Genomic DNA, 25348 nt, shown 5'->3' with positions numbered 1-25348 from the left:
TGGAAAGTGAGTGTAGGCAGTAGGGAGTTTTCTGCTGGGGTCAGGAGGACTGTGATCAGACAAGCGGACCCTGCCCCAAACACCCGTGTATGAGTGGAGTGTAGCAGAAAGAGAAAACACCCCCAACTTTTTTCCTCTCTTGCCTCAAAGAGTCTACATGTCTAGTGGCATCTAGACATGTTCAGCTTTGTGGATTTGCGGCTGGCGCTGCTGCTCAGCGCAGCAGTGCTCCTGGTCAGAGCGCAGGGCGAGGACGACCGTAAGTTTCATCACTTTACTGGACCTTCTCAACCCTTTTTTTTAAACTGGCTTTTGAAAGTGGATTTTCTCTACATGGGTGGACGGCTGCTGAGATCTAGACAGAGAAGAAAGGAAAAGTATAACATAGAAAGATAGATGGCACAGATTTTAGTTTAGACAGCAGAGTGTATACGTAATGCGTTGGGCATCTTAAGAAAGCCTCTCCCTCTCGTTGTGTTTGTGTGCGTCTCTCTACCCTGCATCAGCTTCACGTGTACGCAGGGCAAGTTGCTGCAAGTTGTCAGTAATTTCTGATAAAAACAGCTTTTCTTTCTGATTGGAAAGGCCTCATTTGACACCTGGCTGCCTGCAGCTTCCCAAAAAGCATCCCCATCTAAAAAAGTGAGGTGAACTCTGCTGTTCTTTTGGATGTAAGCCTGGAAGGGAGGGGGGGGGAATTGGTCTTTGCATGCCATCAGCTGCGCTTCCAGCAAACACGAATTAGCAAGGGAAAGCTTCTCGTAGGCCTTACTTTGTTGTGGCAGAGTAATTTGCTGCCTCAGGCCAAGTGTCGAGTTGGCCAGGTGAGAGAGACAGAGAGAGGGGATGAGTAGGAGGCGAGCAGGCGTAGTCATGTCTGCTGGAAACTTTGTGACCTCTCAGACCTGAGCAGGCTCCCACTTCATGCTTTGCGACAAACACTCAGAAAAGGTATTTAGACCCAGATGACTGAGAATAGGCAGAGAGCTGCAGCGCTGTTCGGTGGAACAAAAGCCTCTCTAGGTGTTTAGACGCAAACATTTTCTTGCTGTGAGTCTCACCAGTGGAAACAGCAACCAAGAAGGTGCAATTCAGTTTTTCCAGATGTTCCTCTAGTCTGAAAAGGGCTTGAATGTCTGTCTGTCTGTGTGTCTGTCTGAAGCAGATGTGGTTTGACCCTCTGAACGGGTTTACAGCGCCACCTAGAGGCTTCTCTCCCCACCTGCAGACACATCTGGCCGCCACGTCCCCTTCTTTTTTTTCTCTCCCTCCTCCTCCTCCTCTCCTCCTTCTTCTTTCCGTTTTTTTTTTTTTTTTTTTTTTTGGTTCCTCTAATTGCAAACACATGCGGAGTGTTTCCACCAGCAGCTGCCAAGCCGACAGTCTAGCACACCGCTGCTTTCCCCTCTGAGCTCAACACTTTGGCACGCTGGGACATGTATAAGCCCTAAAAGGAGCCCCCCAAGTTTGGCCTGAATTTTGCTGAGACATCCACGACAGCAGCAGCAGCAGCAGTGATGGAGCTCAGCTCGGAAAATGTGACTGTGTGAAAGCAGGACAACGATCACTTTTTATGTGATTGTTTGAGCTTGGCTCACGTGTTTTTATGTTTTTAAGGGGAGATTAAATCACTCGCAGACACGTTGCGCCGTGCGTAAAGAGCGCGCGTAACGATGATGTGACGATCATCCAGACGCAACACGTCAGTGCCCTGTCTGTCACCTCAGCTTGTCCTCTATCTGGACCGATTCTGAGGCCTCAGTCCCCCGTTCAGTTCTCCAGCCTGGAGCTTTTCATGGTTCTGCCTCTGTTTGTGTTCATTGTGCTAATATTTCACTTTCTTTGCTATTTAGTCAACGTCAAGTACTGAAAACAATTTCTTCCGCACTAACAGTGCTGCACATAACCAAACTACAGGACTGGACAGATCTCAGCAGTTCTTAAAATATGAAAATGACACATTATTGAATTACTATCAAATTGTATCATTTAGTTCCCGCAAAAATGTGTTTTCAATTGATCAAATGCGTTAAAATACGACTGAAATGCTTACTTTAATGTGATAAATCTGTTTTCATGATGTTTTTAATATCGTATTAATTATTTCAGAGACCCTTTCATCAGTTGTTGTGCATGTGACTGAGTGTGTTCAGGTACCTCACCTGTCTCCCCCCCCCTCCCTCCTCCCCTCTCCTCAGGCACGGGCGGAAGCTGCACCCTGGACGGCCAGGTGTTTGCGGACCGGGATGTGTGGAAGCCGGAGCCATGTCAGATCTGTGTGTGCGACAGCGGCACGGTGATGTGCGATGAGGTCATCTGCGAGGACACATCAGACTGCCCCAACCCCGTCATCCCCCACGACGAGTGCTGCCCCATCTGCCCCGACGACGGTAGTCTTTCTAACTTTTTCAATTATTTGACTTTATGAAGTTATTTATCAGCTGATTTCAAACTTCTGCCCCTCTTCTTCTGATTCCTTGTCTTCCTCTGCGTCATTATAATGATGTCAAATCCAAAACATCCAAACAGGCACAATGTTGCTTATGTCTCACATGTTAAACACACCATTACCCCCCACAGACACACACACACACTGCCCACTCGTTTAGCATCTATGACTTCAGGATTTAAATATCTGCAGCTGCTTTAAAATGTCCCATTTGTTTGAAAAAGATTTTTCTAACATCCTGTTTGTATAAGTCTAACTTTATATCTGTGTGTGTCTCCCCTCTGTGCAGGCTCCCAGTCTCAGGTTGAGGTAAATATTGATTATTTCATTGATTATTAGTGATTAAATATATATATCATATACTATAATTCTGAAATGTTAACTTCATGTATCAAACACTAAGGCACTTTGTTTGTTCACACACAGGGACCCATGGGAGAGCGTGGACCCAAGGGAGACAGGGTATGTTCTCACTTTGTTTCAATCATGACCCATTTACTTTGGTTTCTGGTCACATAAAACGCCACATGATGCGTTTGAGGTCTGGCACTCTGTGTTTATGTCAGAGCTAAAACAGCATGAACAATTGACGTGTTTCCATTGGAATTTAATTCAGGCCTATATGATGCTAACTACCTACTGCTGTGTGCCATTTGGCATTTTCTTGCTGAGCACCTGCAGCCATCAGAAAAAAGTCCCAGATAATAGAATTTCAAAATAAAGTTCCTTAAAAGTTTACTTAAGTTTAGACTTTGTTACTTCCACGTATGAATTAAGTCAGTATCTCTCAATCAGTTTGTAGCAGTTAGGTAAACTCTTGTAAGTTATTTGTTTTAAATGAGTTTGTCATTTACCCATAATGCATCAGTGACTAAAAACATACTAAGGTCAAATTAAAACCTGCAGATTTATGTTGAAGTTGCAGGACAGGAAGCAGGAAACTTTTGTTTTGTTTTTACATTGGATTTAAATAATTATTTAGGATTCATTCATTCTGTTTTTCCTAGTGTAGAATTTATTATGATCTTTTTCTTTTTGATTTGATGATGAAGGTGTAATTGTCTAGAGGATGAAGGTCTTTCAGACAGCTCTTACCTAGTTCCTGTATCCTGATCATATGTCACATGACTGCCAGTCTACTCTTGGTTGGTCACATGGTCAGTTTCTTAGTGCAGTAAACTGCATCTCTGTAAGGAGTAATGATGAACCTGTCAGGACACACACAGGAAATAAAATGTTATACGGATAGATGTATGCATGATTCGGGGTCGCGCTAAACTAAATAGTGAGCATTACAGCTCTGTATTGAGTGCAGGTGGCCCTTTTATAATTATTGAGTGTAAAGTGAAGGGTTTTTTCTTTCTATCTCTGCAGGGTCCTGCTGGTCCTCCTGGTAGAGATGGAATGCCTGGCCAGCCTGGACTCCCTGGACCTCCCGGCCCCCCTGGACCTCCCGGCCTCGGTGGAGTAAGTTGTCAAAAACTACTGGAAACAGTCCCATGACTCATGCATGTATCTCCTTTGTTGCACAGAGTTGTGGTTTGGTGTCAGCCCACTTATGCAAATATTCATAACTTCTTGTTGTGTGGGTATCTGGCAAAAAACAGCCAATAGCTTTTTATTCATCATGGCCTCCCAGCACTCACATTGCACTACCTGTAATTCCATGTGTTTCTTGTAGGTTGTAAGATTCTGTTCTCACACCTTAGTGGTTAATAGACTAATCAGATCATGCTGGGTTTGAGGACAGAAAGGTCTGAGGGGTTCTGCTCTCACAACTAAAACCCAAGATTGTGATCAACTGATTATTTATCACAGAATCCAGTAAAACTCTCACTTGGGGTTTTGGCTTTCAGTCTTGGCTCAAAAGGTCAAGAGTTCATAAGTATCAATGGAAAGATTCTTCTGATTCTTGAGTAGGAGAGGTTTGTGTATACCATTAGTTGAATGGTGGATTGTAGAATGTATGAACTTACCACATTTTCAAAATTTTTAATCCACAGACTTCATTTTATAAAGCCACATTAACATATTCATTTTAGCATGGTCTAATTCAGAAATGATTTAGTAATGTAACACCCCTACACTGACTCGCATTCAAGTTTAGCATACTGAGCTAACATTCAGAGGCTAAATTTCAACCCTTGAAAGTTTAGCATTGAACTTAATGTTAATTCAACAGGCATGGCTTAAAATATTATTATAATTTAGAATGTGTTTATTTACAGTTGACTGTCATTAGCATAATTAGACAATATCCCTATATAAATGTAACTTAGCATGTTCATGTATGAAATTGACTTCAGTCCCAACAGACAGCTATAGTCTGTTTAAACTGGCTCTAATGAAATAGATTAGGTTCATATTCATTTAGCATTTTAATTATTTTATTCTGGGCACATCTGGCCCGTCTTTTCCTCCCATCCCACTCTGCTGTGATTGGCCAGTTTGTGGAAGTCTTCCTATTGGCTGAACTCAGTCTAATAGAGTTCTCTGCCCAACCTAGCTGAAATCCTGCTGTATACTGGGGCAGGTTGTAGGAACAGTTGATTGAAGGACCCTAACCCAGTTATTTTATGGCATGTAAATGTGTCCATTGTTGTTTTAAGGTTGCATCTTTGTGAAAAGTCAGCAAAGCAAATTTTCTCTTCCAGTCCAAAAAATATTTTCTTAAAGACACTTTGATCCCAACATAGACTAGAGCTAGCTGTGAGCAGAGCAGTGGCAGCTAAAATGAGAAAGTGGTCAGGACACTGTACTTAGTGGGAGCAGGAGCCCAAAACAGATGGCCAGATGGATTTCCACAAAACTTGACACCAACCAATGGAGCATTTTGAAAAAAGAACAAAGCCAAGAAGCCTGACTGACACTTGGGCATTTCACTACCAGCCAGCATACAAACACACATTCACCTCAAACCTTGGGCCTTGGATTATGTGTAACATGGATACCCAACCTCACAAAAGTAGATATGTAACATGGGAACACAAAAAGCATAATATCAACAACAACACACTAGAACAGACTACACTATGGTATTGGATCTCACATAGTTTGCTTGAAGTTGGGTCTGCATTCACTATTTCATGAATTATACAGACTAGTTTAAAGAATTGACATTTTCATACTACACTGTATGGATTCGAGTTTTGTTTAATATGTTATTTCTCTGTGACTAACGTCTTTGTCTTTTTGATTTTTCCAGAACTTCTCCCCTCAGATGTCTGGTGGCTTTGATGAGAAATCTTCTGCCATGCCTGTGCCTGGACCTATTGTAAATACACACATGCACACTGAATCATTTCCTCGTGAACTGTGATGATGCAGTGTCTGATCTTGTGTGTGTTTGATTGACAGGGACCAATGGGACCCCGTGGACCCCCTGGACCTCCTGGTTCTAGCGTAAGTACACCACCTCTGCCTTCCTCAGTCCAAAATTTTTGAAACTAAAACTGTTTGGACAAACAAGGAGAAGGTAGTGACATATTCACCTCATTATGACATTGTCATGACATCATCATGACATCACTGCCACTGTCATTAGCACACTATGTTTGTAAAATATTTTACAAAAACACAGTTGTATTTGATTTAATTTGGTTATTTTTGTGTTTAATATTTATTTTACTTTTTCGCTCAAAATGAATTAACATCCTTTGTGTTCAGCCAGAAATTTACTTTAAATCAGTGGAAAGATGTGAATTATATTGTAATATATAATATTGAGCGAGACGTTTTTAATATCTTCATGCTCATCTTTTTGATTCCGCTTCGAAAAATTAGACAGGCTAGAAGAAAAAGGAGACAGGCTGGAGGGTAATAAGCATGGCTTGCCAGCCTATGCAAATGTCTGCAAAGCTAGCTAAGCAGTGTGAATGAAACAAGCCAAAAATCACTTGTTTCTAAACATTCTCACTAGAGACTAGATGGACTAGATGTCCCATTGGCTAAACAATGATATGAGGCTCCATACTGTAGATGTGTGTGTGTTTCAGGTGTAACACAATACCTAGCCTGCATTATCTGACGTACTTCTCACTAAAATATAAATAATCAGCAACAGGAAGGATTTTTTTTAAACACTTAATTCAATAAGATGCTTTTAGCTTCTGAAATTTGCTATACCCATAACTATGCCCAAGACTGGTTCAAATCTGGACAGAGACACTGATGCAGCAGGCTAGAGCAGCATGCATGAAGAAAGACACCCCACAGGCAAACAGCCTCTAACCCTAATATATGAATGTGCATATGATCACAATAACAGCACACCAGCATCTTTGCACAGTAGTGATGTGAGTGTGTCAGTGATGGTTTTTCTGTGTCTTTCCCAACAGGGACCTCAGGGATTCACTGGCCCACCTGGTGAGTCTGGAGAGCCTGGACCTTCTGTGAGTATTAAGATCAGTATTAGGAAACATACTAATGCTAGTACTACTGTACATTGCACCTTGCTTTTCTATTGCCATTCTCACCTTCTGTGCACCTTTGTCTACAGGGTCCCATGGGTCCCCGTGGCCCCGCCGGCCCCCCTGGAAAGAATGGAGAGGATGTATGTCTACTCGATTTGTTCATATTCACCAGTTATATCTCACTTTACGCTAAAGGCTGACTTTCTGTTTGCCTCTCTTTCACTCAGGGTGAGTCTGGCAAACCTGGTCGCCCCGGTGAGCGCGGACCTTCTGGCCCACAGGTAAGTTGCCATGGCAATGTACCTGTTACTGATAGTCATGTACAAACTAAACCAAGGCAGTGAAATAATTTTTAAATATTTTTTCTTTCCCCTCAGGGAGCTCGTGGTTTCCCAGGAACCCCTGGACTGCCTGGCATCAAGGGACACAGAGTGAGTCTCAAACTTCAAATCGACAACAGATCAACAATACAGATGCATAAAGCATCCTAACTGTGGACGTCATCTTTGTTTGTCTCTCTTTTTCTTTAGGGATTCAGTGGTCTGGATGGTGCCAAGGGAGACACTGGCCCCGCTGGACCCAAGGTGACTGTCCCTCTTTGTCATCTTTCAACCTACTATATGTCTTAGTGCATAAAACTGTTGACTCGTAACTGCAGTGATAAAAGTAGTAGTGATAGGAGTAAGTGTAACAGTGACAGTAATAGTAATGGTGGTAGTAGAAGCAGTGTCCGAACTGAGTGTAGTAGGATTCTATGGCATTAATACAGTATTTGTTATGAAATATTGCACTTCCATAATTTTAGGGGGAACCGCAAGCGAAAGATGAAAGACTAGTCTTCAATCTAGATCCAAAATTAGGAGATTGACCTTTTTTTGCCAAATTGGCTAATTAAATCAATTGATCAATGGTGCTGCAGCTTCTTCCATAGCCTGACCTGCCTTTGGTTTTCTGTGTTTAGGGAGAGGCTGGAGCCCCTGGTGAGAATGGAACTCCTGGTGCTATGGTGAGTAAAACAATCATCTCTGCTCTCCTATATATTCGCCACCTTGGATTTTTGTTCCATTACAACTGATGCCAGTTTTTAAGAATTGACAGTTAACTGACACTATCTTTTGTCTAACTCAGGGACCTCGTGGTTTGCCTGGCGAGAGAGGCCGTACTGGTGCTAACGGAGCTGCTGTGAGTAAACACCTTTGCATAACCGCTGTAACCCGTAATCCATCAGTTAGTCAATGAGCTGACCAATCATGTTTGCCTTTGTGCTGCAGGGAGCTCGTGGTAATGACGGTGCTGCTGGTGCTGCTGGACCTCCCGTAAGTCTTTCTTTCCCTAAAGATTTAATTGTTTGCAGGACATCAGAACATTCAATAAATGTTCAGGAATCAGCAGGTCTAGGATACAATTTAAATTATATACTGTAGCACTTAAAATACAAAGTGTTACCTTTTGCAAAATAACTTTCTAAATGAACCAAGAGTTTCAATGTACTTTATTATCTGACTATATTAATTGACCCATCAAGTTGTATGTTTTACTACTTTATTGTATACTATGTTATTGATGTTGTTTTGTAAGAAGTAAAAGTAAAAGTAGCTCGGCTAGAAAATGCACTGCCTGTCCAAAGAAAAGTCACACACACTAATATTTCATTGGACCGCCTTTAGCTTTGATTACAGCATTCTCTGTGGTATTGTTTTGATAAGCTTCTGCAATGTCACAACATTTATTTCTGTCCAGAGTTGCAATAATTTTTTACCAATATCTTGTATTGATGATGGGAGAATCGCACTGTTTTATAAAGTCGTCTCCAGCACATCCCAAAGATTCGCAATGAGGTTAAGGTCTGGACTCTGGCGATGAGTCATGCTTCCTGAACCACTCTCACAATTCGAGCCAGATGAATCCTGTCATTGTCATCTTACAATATGGCCTTGACAAAAAGGAAGAATAAATCCTTTAAAGAAATAACCTGGTCATTCAGTATATTCATTTAGTCAGCTGACCTCATTATTTGAGGACATAAGGTTGCTGAACCTAGACCAGATCAACTGCAACAACTCCAGATCATAGCACTGCTCCCCAGGCTTGTACAGAAGGCACTAGGCATGATCATTTCACCCTGATGCTCCCATCACTCTGGAACAGGTTAAATCTGGACTTATCAGACCACATGACCTTCTTTCGTTGGACAGTTCTTAACCCAGTTTTAGTAGTTTCAGTCTCCTCAGATGTTTTCTGTGTTTGATTCATGCCAATAATTTGACCTTTCTAAAACATATTAACAAATTTTCAACGACAACATGGTTTTTTACGAAATGAGAAGCTACTTACTGAATTAGTTAGGGTTAAACAACTTGTTGCCAGCTGAAAAATTATCATCCAAGCAGTAATTATTCAGTGGGAGACTCTGACCTATTTGCTTAGTCAAATTCAGGTGGTGACTTTTTTTTTTTTGGACGGACAGTGTATGTTATTAATATAATACTACAATTTTTTAAGAGCTGCGGTAGCCACTATGTGAATTCTTTACTCTAATGCTTTTTCTCAGGGTCCCACTGGCCCCGCTGGACCCCCTGGATTCCCTGGTGGCCCTGGATCTAAGGTACAACTATGATCCACAACATGATCCACACCCATTTCTAACGTAGTCCATTTTATGGCCATTTTATGGCCAATTTCCTCTTTTGAAAGCTTAAATAACACGGCCACTAAAATGGAGATAGTTTTGTATATTTTGTACCCCACAACTATAATCCTCTGTTCTTCCGTTTTAATAGTTAATTTCTACATTTTACCCTTTTCTTCCACCACAGTTGGATATTGTAATCTCACTATTTCAACTCTTTCACCTCTACCTAGGGTGATGCCGGACCACAGGGTGCTCGTGGACCTGAGGGCCCTGCTGGAGCCCGTGGTGAGCCTGGAAACCCTGGACCCGCTGGCGCTGCCGGACCTTCTGTAAGTGCTATCAATAATGCACTATACTGGTCAGGTGTCTGGTCACCTTTACTATTCCTTTATGATAATGTAATTCAGTTATTCTGACCTCTAGACGTTTATTGAAATCTCTTCCCTCCTTTCTTCTTTCAGGGAAATCCCGGAGCTGATGGAGCCCCCGGAGCTAAGGGAGCCCCTGTGAGTAACTTTTCCGAAGTTTAAGAAAAAGTTTAGAGTTTGAAATTTTGGTTTGCAAAGGTTGAGCATGGCACTAGCAAAGCACCCGGAGTTGGTGTTTCATTATTTCTATCACTACAGATACTCCTCACTGCCAGTACAGTGCAGGATGCATCTGAGTTGTTGTTGTGTTCTGCCACCTGCAGGGTGCTGCTGGAATTGCCGGAGCTCCCGGTTTCCCTGGACCCCGTGGACCCCCAGGACCTCAGGGTGCTGCCGGTGCCCCCGGACCCAAGGGTAACACTGTGAGTAAAACTCTTTGAGTAATTTGAGAAATTAAATTAAAATTTTACTTCCATACTTCCATCCTACACACAACATTTCTCAGTGACAAAAAAAAAACATACAACCTATGAGTTGTTTTATTGTGTTTGTCACTGAAATAATCCCAGTTGTTACTTGTGGTTTTTGGTGTTGTTTGTTTATGCTTGTATGTTTGCTTGTTTTCCCCAGGGTGAGGTTGGTGCCCCAGGAGCCAAGGGAGAGGCTGGTGCCAAGGGAGAGGCTGTAAGTTTGCAGCCACAGTCAGCATATAGTATAGTTCTAAGAATCTATACACCTTGGGTTTCTTAATTTGCCCTTGTGCATGTTTTTCAGGGTGTTCCAGGAGTTCAGGGACCCCCAGGACCTCATGGAGAGGAAGGCAAGAGAGGATCCAGAGGAGAGCCTGGTGCTGCAGGAGCCCGTGGAGCACCTGGCGAGCGTGTATGTATCTCACCCTAAATTTAACCATATCACGCTATTTAGTGTGATACTAAGGTTTGTTTGCTGACAGACAGCCTCAAATCTCAGTGTTAAATTGTTAAATGAAACCTTTACATTTTTGTTTTAAGGCATCTATGTCACTTAGATACTTATGTGTTATGATTACTTTTGAGCAGTTTCCAGATAATACCTAAATATTCAAAAAACTCTTGGTTCCTCTGTGCAAATGTAATAAAATGTTCTTCTCTGTTAGGAATTCAAACCTTAGAGGAAGCAAAGATCAAAATGTTATCTGTCTATTTGAAACAAGCTTTAAATAGGCTATAAATAAAGCAGCACCCTTTCTGGCTGTGAAGAACAATATAAATAAACACTTCAGTGCTAACATATCGCTAAAAAAGAGCAGAATTTTTAAATTTCTCCCCAGAATGAACCTGAGCATCCCACTGATGCACCAGAATGCTTCTTGGTTTAGAAATTTCATATTTATACAAGCCTTGGCTTTTTCTTACAGAGCTAAGCAAGCTCTGTTTCATTCTCTCTACAGGGTGCCCCTGGTGGTCGTGGTTTCCCTGGTTCTGATGGCCCCGCTGGACCCAAAGTGAGTAAAACACTGTAATATGTTTTGCCATTTTACCTACAGACATTAAAATTCTTAAGGTTGTTTTCAATTGATCTAATCTTTGCCCTTCTACTACTCTTTGCTGTTTGTCCTTTTCTCTTTTGCTACTTCTCCCTGTCCCTCATAGGGTGCCAATGGTGAGCGCGGTGCCCCAGGTCTTGTTGGACCTAAAGGTTCCACTGGTGAGCCTGGCCGCACTGGTGAGCCCGGTTTGCCCGGAGCTAAGGTGAAATACCCTACTGTCTATCAAATAATTTGCAGGAACATAATTTATTCACTGCACAGCTCTGACCTTTGAGTTTTGACATCTAGGGTATGACTGGCAGCCCTGGAAGCCCTGGACCTGATGGCAAGACAGGAGCTGCTGTAAGTTCACGTTCAATATATGTATTTTATCTTAATTTAATGTAAACACCAGCGTTTTGTATTTTGTAAGCTAATCCTTAATTATTTCTTCTTACTAGGGAGCCCCAGGACAAGATGGCCGCCCTGGACCCCCTGGCCCCGTTGGAGCTAGAGGCCAGCCTGGAGTCATGGGATTCCCTGGACCCAAGGGAGCCGCAGTAAGTAATATGTCTTATTTGCTACTCTATGTTTGATCAGACATTTAAGAATGTTTTAGTAAGATGACTATTCAGAGCTACTGTTAGCAGGTAAGAATGGTCACCACATTCAGTGTCTTTCTACTTCTGTGTTTAGGGTGAGCCTGGAAAGCCCGGTGAGAGAGGAGTAATGGGACCTGTTGGCATTACTGTAAGTTGTATATGCTAAGATTGATAATTTACAATTGCTTATATTATATTTCTTATAATTATAGAAGCTTAAACCTGTTTGTCTAAAAGCCTAATGTCTTCCCGCCCAGGGTGCCCCCGGAAAGGATGGTGAAGTTGGTCCCCAGGGTCCTTCTGGACCTGCTGTAAGTAAAATACAAGTCTCTCCCTCATAATCCCACTACAAAATATTTAAAGCTTCAACTATGTGCAGCAAGCCATAGCCACATAATGCATTGCTTCTGTTTGTTAGCTCTAACACATCCTCAATGCTCATTCTCAGGGACCTGCTGGTGAGAGGGGAGAGCAGGGACCTGCTGGAGGCCCTGGATTCCAGGGTCTTCCAGGACCCCAGGGTGCCGTTGGTGAGTCTGGCAAGCCCGGAGAGCAGGTACAAACTGAAATTTAATTTGTTTACTATAGAATTTTCAATCAAATTGATTCATTCTAGTGCATAAACCTTTCTTCAATAATTTCTGTGTTGATCTAGGGTGTGCCTGGTGAGGCCGGAGCCCCAGGACCTGCTGGAGCTAGAGTAAGTCACTCATAATTACAATCATCTTTTTTATTTTCACAATGAAGTAATTTACAGTAAAAGTGAATTATCTGCAAAGTTACTTTTCTTTCAAAATGTATGATACTGTGACAAAGTGAAGTCTACTTTGACCAAAATTTTAGTCCAGAACACTATAATGTAGAGCTGAAAAAAAAAACACTGGCTTCCTAACTAGCAAGCAGGCTTAAATAGCCAATGCAAAAGAGATGTTTGTTAGTTCTTTCTTCCTTCCTAGTTCCTTCTAGTCCAGTCATCTATCTTATAGATAAGAAATGAATGGTCACATAAATCCTTGTTATTACCTTTACAATTCATGCACTCAACCAACCTGTCTCTCTTCCCCTCAGGGTGATAGAGGATTCCCTGGCGAGCGTGGTGCACCTGGCCTTATTGGACCTGCTGGTGCCCGTGGATCCCCCGGAGCTTCTGGAAACGATGGTGCTAAGGTAAACACTTGTAGACTTGAAGAATTAATGTCTGGGAAGCTCATTCGGAATTTGACTTGTTTTTCTTAATCCTTTTTCTGTCTTCTTCCCCTCTCCCTCAGGGAGATGCTGGAGCCCCTGGTGCTCCCGGAGCTCAGGGAGCTCCTGGACTGCAGGGAATGCCCGGTGAGCGTGGTGCCGCTGGTCTTCCAGGACTGAGGGGAGACAGAGTGAGTTACCATTTAGATGAGTCTGTGCATTTTATTGCCGTCACCATCCACAGTAGAGCCCTACATCATCTTAACAGTACTACTGACTGTCTACTACTATTACAGACTAGCTGTAGCACCACCTACAAAAAGCTCTCACTATTACACTTGACGACCGCTTATAATCCATTCCCCCCTCTCTATCCAATAATCTAGGGTGATCAAGGACCTAAGGGTGCTGATGGATCTCCTGGCAAGGATGGTGTCCGTGGATTGACTGGACCAATTGGACTTCCCGGACCTGCTGGAGCTCCTGGAGACAAGGGAGAGCCTGGCCCCGCTGGACCTCTTGGCCCTGCTGGAGCTCGTGGAGCCCCTGTTAGTACTTTTCTTTCTATTTGTCAGTAGTCTTTATTTGAGTCTTAAATCTTGCAATCCTTGGTCAACACTCCTTATTCTTCCTCTTCCTCAGGGTGAGCGTGGAGAGGCCGGACCACCTGGACCTGCTGGATTCGCTGGACCTCCTGTAAGTCATTTCTCTATGAACATCCAAATTTTTCTTACTCTCCCTCTTGCTCTTGCTGACTGTTTTTCTTTTTTTTCAAGTTCCACTAAATAATTTCCTGACAGATAATTTGTCTCTACTTTTATCCTCCACTATCCCAACTCAGGGTGCTGATGGTCAGCCTGGTGCTAAGGGAGAGGCTGGAGATAATGGTGCTAAGGGAGATGCTGGTCCCCCCGGCCCCGCTGGACCTACTGGTAGCCCTGGACCTCAGGTTTGTATACATTTGCATTCCACTGAAGTTCAGAATATATAATTATGATTGTACATCTCTATGGCTGTAAAGCCTGCTACTGGTTCTCTCATTTTGACTGAATCTGTGTTGTGTCCTTTTAGGGTCCTGTTGGAAACTCTGGCCCTAAGGGAGCCCGCGGACCCGCTGGACCTCCTGTAAGTCACCACTCTTCCTTTACTCTGTCCTCTCTTCCCCTCTTTGATTTACATTTATACCAACCTGACCAACTCCAGCTTCAGTCCTAGAAGTAGAGCATCATTAGAAGTAACAGTGTCCATTCACTGGCAGTTCTAGAAAGAGCTGAACACAGAAAGCTGCTACTAAAAAGCCATTTTCCACATTTATTGCCACATTCAGCTAATGCACACCTGTCTGTCTCCCTAGGGAGCTACTGGATTCCCTGGTGCTGCTGGCAGAGTTGGACCTCCTGGCCCCTCTGTAAGTATTTTTATAATGTGCTTTGCACTTCTTGTTCCTATGGTAGAGCTCAAGGTCCAGAATAGTTTTTAGTGGTGTTGTTACACCTTTCCCTTCACAGGGCAACCCTGGACCTCCCGGACCCGCTGGACCATCTGGCAAAGAGGGACCTAAAGGAAACCGTGGTGAGACTGGACCTGCTGGTCGCCCTGGTGAGATAGGTGCTGCTGGACCCCCAGGACCCGCTGGAGAGAAGGGTAGCCCTGGTGCCGAGGGTACTACCGTAAGTTATCTTTCAGAACAGACAAGATTATTACTGAAACCAATCTATAACAAAACCATGCATGACTGCAGAACTTGTTTAGGTCCACCTAAAATGTAAACCAAGTTTTCTTTATTTCTCCCTATTGCCTCACACAGGGCAGTGCTGGTCTGCCTGGACCTCAGGGTATTGCTGGATCGCGTGGTATTGTTGGTCTGCCAGGACAGAGAGGAGAGAGAGGTTTCCCTGGCTTGCCTGGACCTTCTGTAAGTTCATATTGTTACTTTACAAGCATAATTGCACCATGGATCTGATGAAACCAGGCCAAATCCAATATTGGTTAACTAGCCAAGTGAAAATGGTTACTAATCCAGAAATATGATGTGCAGAAACCGGTTGAAGAGATGATAAAAAGAAAAATACTGAGAATGACTGGAACAAATCAGTCTTTGAAAACTGGATGCAACTTCCTTTCACCTTATTAGTAACTTCTGCAGTACTAATAGTAAGATTAGATAGTGTAAGCTTCAAACTGTTAAAAAAGCAACTCTGAATACATTTATTGTGTCACCAACAGGGAGAGGTTGGAAAGCAGGGACCTGGTGGGCCTAGTGGAGAGCGTGGACCTCCTGGACCCATGGGACCACCTGGATTGGCTGGAGCCCCCGGAGAGCCTGGACGTGAGGTGTGATGAAAAGACTGTACCCGAGAACAACAAGGCTACACGTCCGCCTTTTGTATACTAGTGTGTATAAATAAACCCTGAAGATGTGTCTTACTCCTGCTGTATTTTTTTTAGGGAACACCTGGTAATGAGGGAGCAGCTGGCCGTGATGGAGCTGCTGGACCTAAAGTGAGTTCAGCAATAATTGCATCTGACTAGATTGTTATTCGGTCATTTTTTAAATTCTATATCATAGAACCGAGCTTTGGTAGACTCGGCTCAGTTGATCTCCACCAACTAATAGATCAAAAAACAAGATTGTTTAGCGGATGAAAGCCCAGAGGCTTTTTTTGTGTTTTAGCTTGTTTTATTGTTTAAATGAAGGCCATCTAATTCTGTCAACTTTAGTTTCATTAAATCCTCTAGTTTTTAAAGTAGCTAGAGATCGGCATACCTTTAACTTTCTTGAACTTCAAACTAAACAGGAAATAGTAACAAAATACAACAACATAAGTTTCTTGAAGTAAAGTGAGTGTTTGTATTTCAGGGTGACCGTGGAGAGTCTGGCGCTGCTGGAGCCCCTGGTGCCCCTGGACCCCCTGGTGCCCCTGGACCTGTTGGACCAGCTGGAAAGTCTGGTGACCGTGGAGAGACTGTGAGTGACAAACCCACCCTGATTTTTTAGTTGGTCTGGTTATCTTGGTGAAACATAGCTACCAATACTAGATCTGTTGTAGCTGAGAGCAACAGCTGTGTTTACTGCAACCTGCCTGTGCATGTAACTGGTTCTTGTATGTTTCAGGGACCTGCTGGCCCTGCTGGCTCCGCTGGCCCTGCTGGACCTCGTGGCCCTGCTGTAAGTGACAACATCTGCACCATTAATAGAACACTACAGTAGATAGAATATCCAGTATAGATGAAGACAACAAACTCATCAATTCCTCTGCTTAACAGGGCCCTGCTGGACCTCGTGGAGACAAGGGAGAGACCGGAGAGGCTGGAGAGAGAGGCATGAAGGGACACAGAGGATTCACTGGCATGCAGGGACCCCCTGGACCTTCTGTATGTTGCTTTACTTTTACTCTCAGGCCTACACATTCTGTGTATGGACAACAAATGAAACACTTTCAAATACTAACTCCTAGCTTTGTATTATTAAAACATAGGGAACTACAGGAGAGCAGGGACCCGCTGGCGCTGCTGGACCCGCTGGACCTAGAGTGAGTTGAGCAAAATGCAACCTTGAACTGCTCTGAGTAGTTTTAAATGGTCACATTTGCTGTTTTCATTATTTCATGATGTTTATTACTTGACATTCAGAGACTCTAAGATTTTCCCTGATGTTGTTTGCAGGGCCCCGCTGGAGCTGCTGGTTCTCCTGGTAAGGATGGTATGTCTGGCCTGCCTGGACCTACTGGACCTCCTGGACCCCGTGGACGCTCTGGAGAGATGGGACCTGCTGTAAGTAACTTTCTAACCGTCCATTTGTCTGATTTCTTGATTTACTTTTTGCCTCCTTATTGAATAATTATAGGAAGTTGTTTAGCCTTTACTAACTTCTCTTTCTTCTTTATCCCTTCTTCTCTCTTAGGGTCCTCCTGGACCTCCTGGACCTCCCGGAGCACCTGGTGCCCCTGGTGGTGGATTCGACCTTGGCTTCATTGCCCAGCCTCAGGAGAAGGCCCCTGATCCCTTCCGCATGTACCGTGCTGATGATGCTAATGTTCTCCGTGACCGTGACCTGGAAGTCGACACCACCCTGAAGAGCCTGAGCCAGCAGATCGAGCAGATCCGCAGCCCTGATGGAACCCGCAAGAACCCTGCCAGAACCTGCCGTGACCTCAAGATGTGCCACCCCGACTGGAAGAGCGGTGAGTTTACAGTGGGATATGTGAGAGCTAAAGTGGAGTAGCCCTATAGGAGTGTTTTTTTTCAGGGCATACAAACATTTAAAGGTCTCTAGACAAAAAAATGAGCCAGTAATTTTCCATCCATATTTGGAACAGCATTAGGCAGCTGGCAAATTTATGATTGTAAGACAGATATTATATCATTATATTGTTATGTTCTCATGTGTTATCTTTTAACTGCTCTGACCATTTCCTCTCTGAACACCTTGTTCTCCAGGAGAGTACTGGATTGACCCTGACCAGGGCTGCACTCAGGATGCCATCAAGGTTTACTGCAACATGGAGACCGGCGAGACCTGCGTATCACCAACTCAGCGCGAGGTTGCTAATAAGAACTGGTATGTCAGCAAGAACATCAAGGAGAAGAAGCACGTCTGGTTCGGAGAGGCTATGACTGATGGCTTCCAGGTAAGCATGCAGAAGGCCTAGCTCACACCTCTCACACATTCACCTGTTTCTTTTTCTTTATCCTTCTCTAATAAGTCGCAGTCCTTTCTTTGTACTTTCACTGCCCACACAGTAGCAGTCAGCAATTCACCCCCATTCTCCTTCCTACACAGTTTGAGTACGGCAGCGAGGGCTCTCAGCCAGAGGATGTCAACATCCAGCTGACCTTCCTCCGTCTCATGTCCACTGAGGCATCCCAGAACATCACCTACCACTGCAAGAATAGCGTTGCATACATGGACGCCGCCGCTGGCAACCTCAAGAAGGCCCTGCTCCTCCAGGGCTCCAACGAGATCGAGATCAGAGCTGAGGGCAACAGCCGCTTCACCTACAGTGTCCTGGAGGATGGATGCACGGTGAGGAATCTTTTATCAGTATTGTCATCCCTATCAGTGACAGCTGAATTATAAGACTTAGAGAATGAGTGTGCTGATCACCATGGTATTGAGTAAGACAGCAAAAAGATAAAGGCATACATAAGCAGCACATCTAACATGCATGCTAGCAACCATGGCTAGTTTTGCCATTTTTGAATGTTGATTCTAACTCCCCTTTATTTTTCCCTTCTTCCAGTCACACACCGGTACATGGGGCAAGACAGTCATCGACTACAAGACATCGAAAACATCTCGCCTGCCCATCATTGATATCGCTCCTATGGACGTTGGTGCTCCAGACCAAGAGTTTGGCTTTGAAATTGGACCCGTCTGTTTCTTGTAAAAAGAGAAATCTGGACTTGAAATTGTTGTTGTGTGCGTGTGTGTGTTTTATTTTTTCTAACAGTCATCTCTGTTTAAAAAAAACCCCACCAAAACATTTTTCCAATGCCATTTTCCTGAAAAATCCAACCCTTCGCTCCTGATTCTGCGACTTTCCATTTGGCCGTTGTTGCGATGGTCCACGTTTCCTAAAACCTGCACTTCAACAAGATGGCGGCGATGTGGAGGCATCTGCATCGTCGTGTTTGGGACCACTATTTTTTTTGTTTCTGACTCTCATTTTTGTTTTGTTTTGGTTTTTTTACCATCACCAACACCAAGGATCCTATAGAGAAGACATTTTGTTTCACTGGCAACAAGAAAATAATATATGCTTCTGTAAAGTGTAAAAGATTCACTTCCCCTCTTCATCCAGCCAAACCAGGCCTCTCTGGAGTTTACAGAAACCAACAGAAACACCTAGATGACTTTTGTATTTTTATACACCACTGCGGTGAGAGGAATGAAAGGACAGTCCCAACAGACAGAATCCAATTGCTTTGTACCACGTTTCAGGTGTTGATGAATAAACGGTGAAACTGACAGCCATGTTTGTCTCTGTTGTTCTGCCCCCGCACTCAACTCCACCAGCCCCAGACATGGATGACAACTCCATCGTCCTTATCCGTTGATTTTGTAGCCGACGTGATTTGTGTGTTGTGGTTGCTTGCTTGTTTGTTCCGTTCTGTTTCTCCCGTTTGAAAAAAGAAGTCACATTAAAACCACCAGCACAGAAACATGGGTTTAAACCTCTTTTTTTGAAAAAAATGCTATGGCTACCTCAGAGAAGCAAGGAATTAAAAAAAAAAAACAGCAAAAAGAGAGCCCAGTGTTTTTGAAGTGAAGTCTCCAGTAGTTGTGGCGGTCAGTGGGGTAGTCAAGGTTTGCTGACACTTTAGCAGAAGCAGCAGGAACAGCTAAAATAATAAGGTGCTATTCTTCATTTGAGGTCTCCTGGCTGACCAGAGCGGCTATACTGTTCTTTGGTGTTGAGGTCACTCTGGTGTGACAGGACCTTCTTGGTGCTAAAATACAATCACAGCTTTTACTCTTGGTGTCCAGAAAGAGACGGATTTCTTCTTTCTCCAGCTGGTTTAGTGCTGGCAGTCAAAGTCTAGCTTTGTTTCTGAGTTCAAGTGAAAAGTGGATCTTGTTGTCACACTTTGGTGTTTGGTGTTTACTTTTTAAAAGTCCCCTTCCACCTTTTCTGTCATCCAAATTCTTCTCCTCCGCCTTCCTCCACACAGCTGTTGTAGTTTGTTTATTGTTTTCTTGTGTGAAGGGTGAATGTTCTCGAAAAATTGGAATCAATTAGAGATTTTCTTTTAAATGCACAACAGACAGAGAGCCATCAGCAAAGAGTTTGTGATAGAAGGCAGACAGACACACCCATAGGGGAAAAACACCACAAGGATCTGTACCTATTTTGTATATGTATAATAAATTGAGATGTTTTTAATTATTTTGAATGCTGAAATAAAGCATGTTAAGTGGTCTAACATTGAATCCTGCCTAATTCCCTGACTGTCTCACTGACTGCCCCCCTGAATTGAGTTCAACCAGTTTATTACCATACCTATTTACTGTACAACTACAGTGACTGAATGAGGATACACAATTAAAGAAAAATCTCAGAACTGTTTTTTTTCTGCCTCTTGTTCAATTTATACCTATTATAATTCCCAGGAAGCTCCAATTCTAAAAGAATATGCAAGTGGACAACCCAGACAAAACAGGAGGATGGTCTGTTTGACTATAACAGATTCTTGATTTTACTTTAAAAAACAAATCAGCTTTTATCCCTTTTTTGCTTAAAAAATAATGTGGGATGAGTCAGAAAAAGCCAACCTCTCCTTTGAGTGAGCTTAAACCTTTGCAACACCAGCAGCACAATAACTTGGCAGGATGTACGTCTGAGTCAGAAACGAGTAATAACTGTGGCCTACCTCTCAGTTGGTGGAGACTCTTTGCTGTTGTCAGACAGCTACAAAGAGCTGATGATATTTCTCCCAGGCCATTAAATCCAAAGTGAAAATTAAGATCTCCAACATCCTTAGTCCACCAAGGGAACATATATGCAGCTGTTATAATCCACTGATGATGAAGATGATATTTGTACATCCTGAGTTCTTCTCTTCTTTATCCCAAAGTAAGAGCAGAAGGCAAACCATCTGCACCGATCAGACGGCTGAACTGAGGGGCTGCTGTGGGCTCAACCTGTTGGCATCCGCTTGGCTTCACAAAGACACTGATTGTCCACCTCGAGGGAGGCACCTACGCAGAAACAGAGGATAGTTTTGCACTCCCAGTGGGGACCCGGATTATTTCAGCAATTTATTTGAAGCCTGAGCAGAGGAATGCCGACCTCTCTGGTTTCAGACACAGAGGTGGCTCTGTTTGCAGAGAGGAAACCACTCTGCGGGCTAGTGGGACTTTACACTGAGAGTAAACATCAGAGAGATGAGTTGAGATGAAGTCAGGTAAAAGCAGATAAAAAACAGATCATGTACAAGAATGAATGACTACGATTGTAAAAGCCTTGAAGGGTTCAGTTAACAGTAGAAAACACATCTTAATACATCTTAGCCCACTGGACTCACAGACACAGACAGGAATATTAAGTCAGCTTCATCACCACCACTCTCTTTACTACCTTTCTACCTACCACCTATCTTTTTCCAAACCTCAGGTTTTGAAACACTCTGAAACACAACAGCGGTATGTATTACTGCTCAGTAATCAGTAAAACTCAGTAACTCATCTACTAATCTCTAGAAAAACTATTAATAAGGAGCAGATGCCTAATCCACAGCTGCACATTATCTATACGCATTAAGCACCAGGTGGTGGTGTGTGCCATGGTTGCACTTTTTAAACTTGAACTTCAAGCTTTGGTTTCAAATAGCTGAAATCATGATGTACTGCACGGTAGCTTTTGTTCCACTTGCTACTGTGACTTACTGCAGTTTCTCCATTGAACCATTTCTATCACCTGTCTTTCAAGGAAAGGTCCTCAGGTTAATAAATATTAAAAAATACAAGAAGCAAGCTACTGTTGATGAAAACCCACTGTCTCTCATTTGCAGATGCAACCACATATTGTTGCCATGAATTCAACACACCCTTCATTCTAGACCGGGGCACACCACAGATGGCCAATCGAATGTCTTGGGGTGTGGGGTATTCCACCCCTGGCCACACCCTCTGGGTCCGCCCCTGCATCCCACAGTGTCACCCCACCTGCTCGTCCTTTGAGATACTGTAGCCGTGATCACTTCGTGCTCTTCTTGATTCTTGCTTTTGCCTGTGTCAGGATGATCATCAGACTTCTATTACAGTTAGCTGCTCTGCCGCTCTGTGTAGCAGGTAATGTTACGTGATACCATGGATAATTCTAACAGTTACATTTTTTACAGTATCTCCTCTAAATCACGTCCCTCATCCTTGTTTCTGCAGGGCTCTCAACACAAAGCGTCCATCAGGACCCGCCTGACATGTTCAAAGATGCTGGAGAAAATGTAATGATTAACTGCAACCACTCCAATAGTAATTTCTACATGATGCAGTGGTACAAGCAGTCTACAGGGAGCAGTGAAATGATTCTGCTTGGGTATGTGCGGTATGACTCTCCAGCCGTTGAAAAACCATTCCAAGATTTGTATAAAGTGAGTGGGGATGGGAGAAGTCAGTCATCGCTTCATTTTCAAACAGCGAGCGGCACTGAGGCCAGCGTGGTTTATTTCTGTGCTGCCAGCGATGCACGCTGCTGCAGAAACCCTGTGTCTTCAACAAAAACCCTCTGACACTATGATAATATTCACCTGCTTTAACCACACAGAAAGCACTAAACAGACTGTGAAATAATAAACACGTCTGTTGCAATACTCTAATTGTCCAATGGGATGTAGTGTTTCTCTGTACAGATAACTTCACTTGACCTGCTAAGTCAATAACATATGACACTAAACTGATATGTCACTTATCACTGATTCAGCATTATCATTCAGTTTTATTCAGTTTGGTCTTTTTTATCTGTCCTTTCTTCTTTTTGTGTGGTGCCTTTATCTGTTGGTGTTGCCTGGTTGGTGAGGACCTGCATCGAGTAGCTGGGTGATAAATTTGACAAAATACAATTTTACAATCTCTCATTAATATGTTGTTGTGTTACATTGTTTTGTTAACTGCATATTATGTGAGGGGACAACACAGTGGCGTAGTGGTTATCACTCTCAATAACAACAAGAAGGATGAGGGTTTAAATCCACGACTTGATTTAGAAAATCAGTATCTTTTACATGTAGTAGGCAGTTTTGAGATATCTTGTGGGTCTGTGCATGGATAGTGTGTATTGATTTTGTGAGATGTGAGAAAAACTATCATGAAATTAATGTAAAACTATAACTAAAATTAAAATAAAATAAAATAATGTGCCTGAATACCAAACCTCCTAAATAGGGGCTTATCTTAGCCAGCCTTTGAATTCAAGACATGTGAACAAGCCATTCTTAAATTCTGCAGCTTGCAGGCAGTAAATCTACTGGGACACGGGGAGGTGTCATGACCAGTGTTTTCCACTCTGCTTTGTTTTAGTTTGGTCGGTTGGTTAGTGTTATCAGACTTCATCACTCATTCTGTGAGTGTGTGCCAGATCCTCATCACTTGTTTTTTTCTCTTGTTTCTCCTAAAGATCTGTGTCTGGCTGGTGTTTTCCAGCATTTTGCCATCCCGGTGAAGAAATTTGCTGAATCAGCAAATTTGGAGTGCAGACAGGACATCCTGAACTATGATCCAATCCTAACCAGTCAGTCACGCTACCACAGCACACAACAGAACAAACACTCTCACACTGATCATCTTACTCTATTATGGATTAATGCTCATCTAAGAGTGAGTTGACATATTAAATTGCTGCTACTTTGAAGAAGCACTCATTAACTAAAACAATTAATGGATTTGTCCACTCCGATTCTACCTGCTAATAATCAATTCATTCAAGTCATACTATGAACGGCTTACAAGATGAAATGCCCCAAACCCCAGTAGTACAATATAAAGTGGTTCATCCTATGAGGAGCAGATTCCCAGCCCCTTTAATGCTCACTAATTATACTTAGTAATAATTATATTTAGCTGGTGAAATAACAACAAAAATAAGCTATGAAAACAACACACAGTGATTTTGGGTTCTTGTTGTCACCCAAAGATATTGCAACATTTAAGTGAATAAATTTATTATTACTTCCATCATAATGTATCTAGTAGTATAAGGTTGTATTTTATTTAAAATAACATTTCTGTTCATTTCATGATTACTGTAAAGGAAAAGCTTGGTTGTTGTCTGTGAAAGCCAACAAACAAACCAGCACTGGTCTCCCCGGAATCAGAAAGGACTGAAAACACCAAGTGGTTTTGAACTTAGATTTGATTTGGCACTTCATAAGAAATCAGACTAAAAAGATAACTACTACAAGAACAATAAACAATGCTGTAAGACTGTTTTACCTCTGCTTGTAAAGTGGCAGTGTATGTTTACATGTATAGATTTAATTAGTGGCTCAAAGAGGATAGAGACAGACTTTAGGTCTGTCTCTGGAGTGCATGTGCAGATGGAGAGAAGTGCGGATGCAAACAAAAACAGCACATTAACAACGAAGTACAGTGTATTTCTGTGCGGCTGGGTTACGCAGTGTTATCTGTAGACGCTTCTCTGCACAAAAACCTCACCATCACACATTATCATCTCTGTATTACAGTTCACCCCCTCCTCCTCCTCCCCCTCCCACACCTGTCATCTGAACAAAACTGTATTTTTTTTTTTCTGATTAGATGTTACGGTGGGAGAGTACGTCTGTGGAGGAATACAGTATTTCAACTCCCTTTCTTGAAACCGGCATTACACTCAGAGTCTACTGTGGCTGCATAGTATCTTATTTTGAAAGGATCACAACTCACATTTTCATATTTACAGTGCCAACGCAGTATTTTTTAGCTCCTTTTGCTGGTTATTCCCACAGTTCATAACCAGTTTGTCACCAAAATCAGCAGGATGTGTGTGTCTCAATCTGCAGAGATGATTGTTCAGGCAGCATCCTAGGGCAGACTATGAACCTCGTTGGTGGTTGCAAATATTAAGCCATCAAAACTGTGTCTTACTGCGAAAACATTGGTGCTGGAGGGGAGCATGTGTGTGTGTTAATTACTATTTAGTTGAACAGAAACTGCTTGACACTGGGTTTATTAGGATTCACATCAAGATTTGAATATTCTTCCTGTAGGTGGAGTTAAAACTCCACAAATTCTCCCCAGCATAACTAAACAAAATGTGGCTGATGTCTCATTGAGAGGAAGGTTTTACTACACAGTGTCAAGGAGATGTCAGCTGCTATGAGATGTTCTTTAGGAAATCACACACAGTAAATCCAGATCACGACTTAAGGTGTCGTCTAAACTGAAATGCACAGCGGTAGCACAGCTGTAGTGGGTTGCATTAATAAATAATGTAATAAAGTCGCCAATGAGTTTAGACAGAAACAGATTTTCATAGTATGTTTAGAATGTGTTTTGACATCATACTGTCAGTGGAATACATTCATACACACCTAACAACTTGATTTTCTTCTGGGATTTCCCGCTAAAAATGCAAATCACGCAATGCAAAGCAAATGCAAACTCCATCAGTACTGAAGCACAAGCAATTCACTCCCTGACTGTAATATATATAATGAACATTAAATCATTTTGAACTGAATTAAAATAGTCACAATG

At 42.7% G+C, this 25348-nt stretch overlaps 1 protein-coding gene across 1 annotated transcript; it reads left to right on the top strand.

The window, feature by feature from the left end:
• The first annotated feature begins 9 nt into the window (after positions 1-9).
• Positions 10-19394, top strand: col1a1a (collagen, type I, alpha 1a). The gene is made up of 49 exons (XM_026346837.1): positions 10-259; positions 2199-2390; positions 2739-2758; positions 2876-2911; positions 3824-3916; positions 5655-5723; positions 5807-5851; positions 6787-6840; positions 6948-7001; positions 7089-7142; positions 7239-7292; positions 7392-7445; positions 7823-7867; positions 7990-8043; positions 8133-8177; positions 9413-9466; positions 9724-9822; positions 9955-9999; positions 10185-10283; positions 10492-10545; positions 10636-10743; positions 11291-11344; positions 11493-11591; positions 11678-11731; positions 11830-11928; positions 12065-12118; positions 12228-12281; positions 12419-12526; positions 12626-12670; positions 13039-13137; positions 13239-13346; positions 13542-13703; positions 13798-13851; positions 13997-14104; positions 14227-14280; positions 14510-14563; positions 14664-14825; positions 14963-15070; positions 15382-15489; positions 15604-15657; positions 16016-16123; positions 16271-16324; positions 16423-16530; positions 16635-16688; positions 16822-16929; positions 17060-17339; positions 17596-17786; positions 17939-18181; positions 18399-19394. Exons 1-49 carry the CDS (start codon positions 178-180, stop codon positions 18543-18545), a joined length of 4341 nt encoding a protein of 1446 aa, XP_026202622.1. The 5' UTR covers positions 10-177; the 3' UTR covers positions 18546-19394.
• Positions 19395-25348: the final 5954 nt, after the last annotated feature.

Source organism: Anabas testudineus, chromosome 8 (assembly GCF_900324465.2).
Source record: "Anabas testudineus chromosome 8, fAnaTes1.2, whole genome shotgun sequence".
NCBI classification, from domain to species: domain Eukaryota; kingdom Metazoa; phylum Chordata; class Actinopteri; order Anabantiformes; family Anabantidae; genus Anabas; species Anabas testudineus.
This window is presented reverse-complemented; position numbering and strand designations above follow the sequence as displayed.

Excerpts from the sequence above, each read along its gene's own strand:
- col1a1a (XM_026346837.1), top strand. The coding sequence starts at position 178 with ATGTTCAGCTTTGTGGATTTGCGGCTGGCGCTGCTGCTCAGCGCAGCA. Across the intron at positions 14,105-14,226 it reads CTGGTAGCCCTGGACCTCAG|GGTCCTGTTGGAAACTCTGG; the intron begins GTTTGTATACAT and ends GTGTCCTTTTAG. Across the intron at positions 15,071-15,381 it reads CTGGCTTGCCTGGACCTTCT|GGAGAGGTTGGAAAGCAGGG; the intron begins GTAAGTTCATAT and ends TGTCACCAACAG.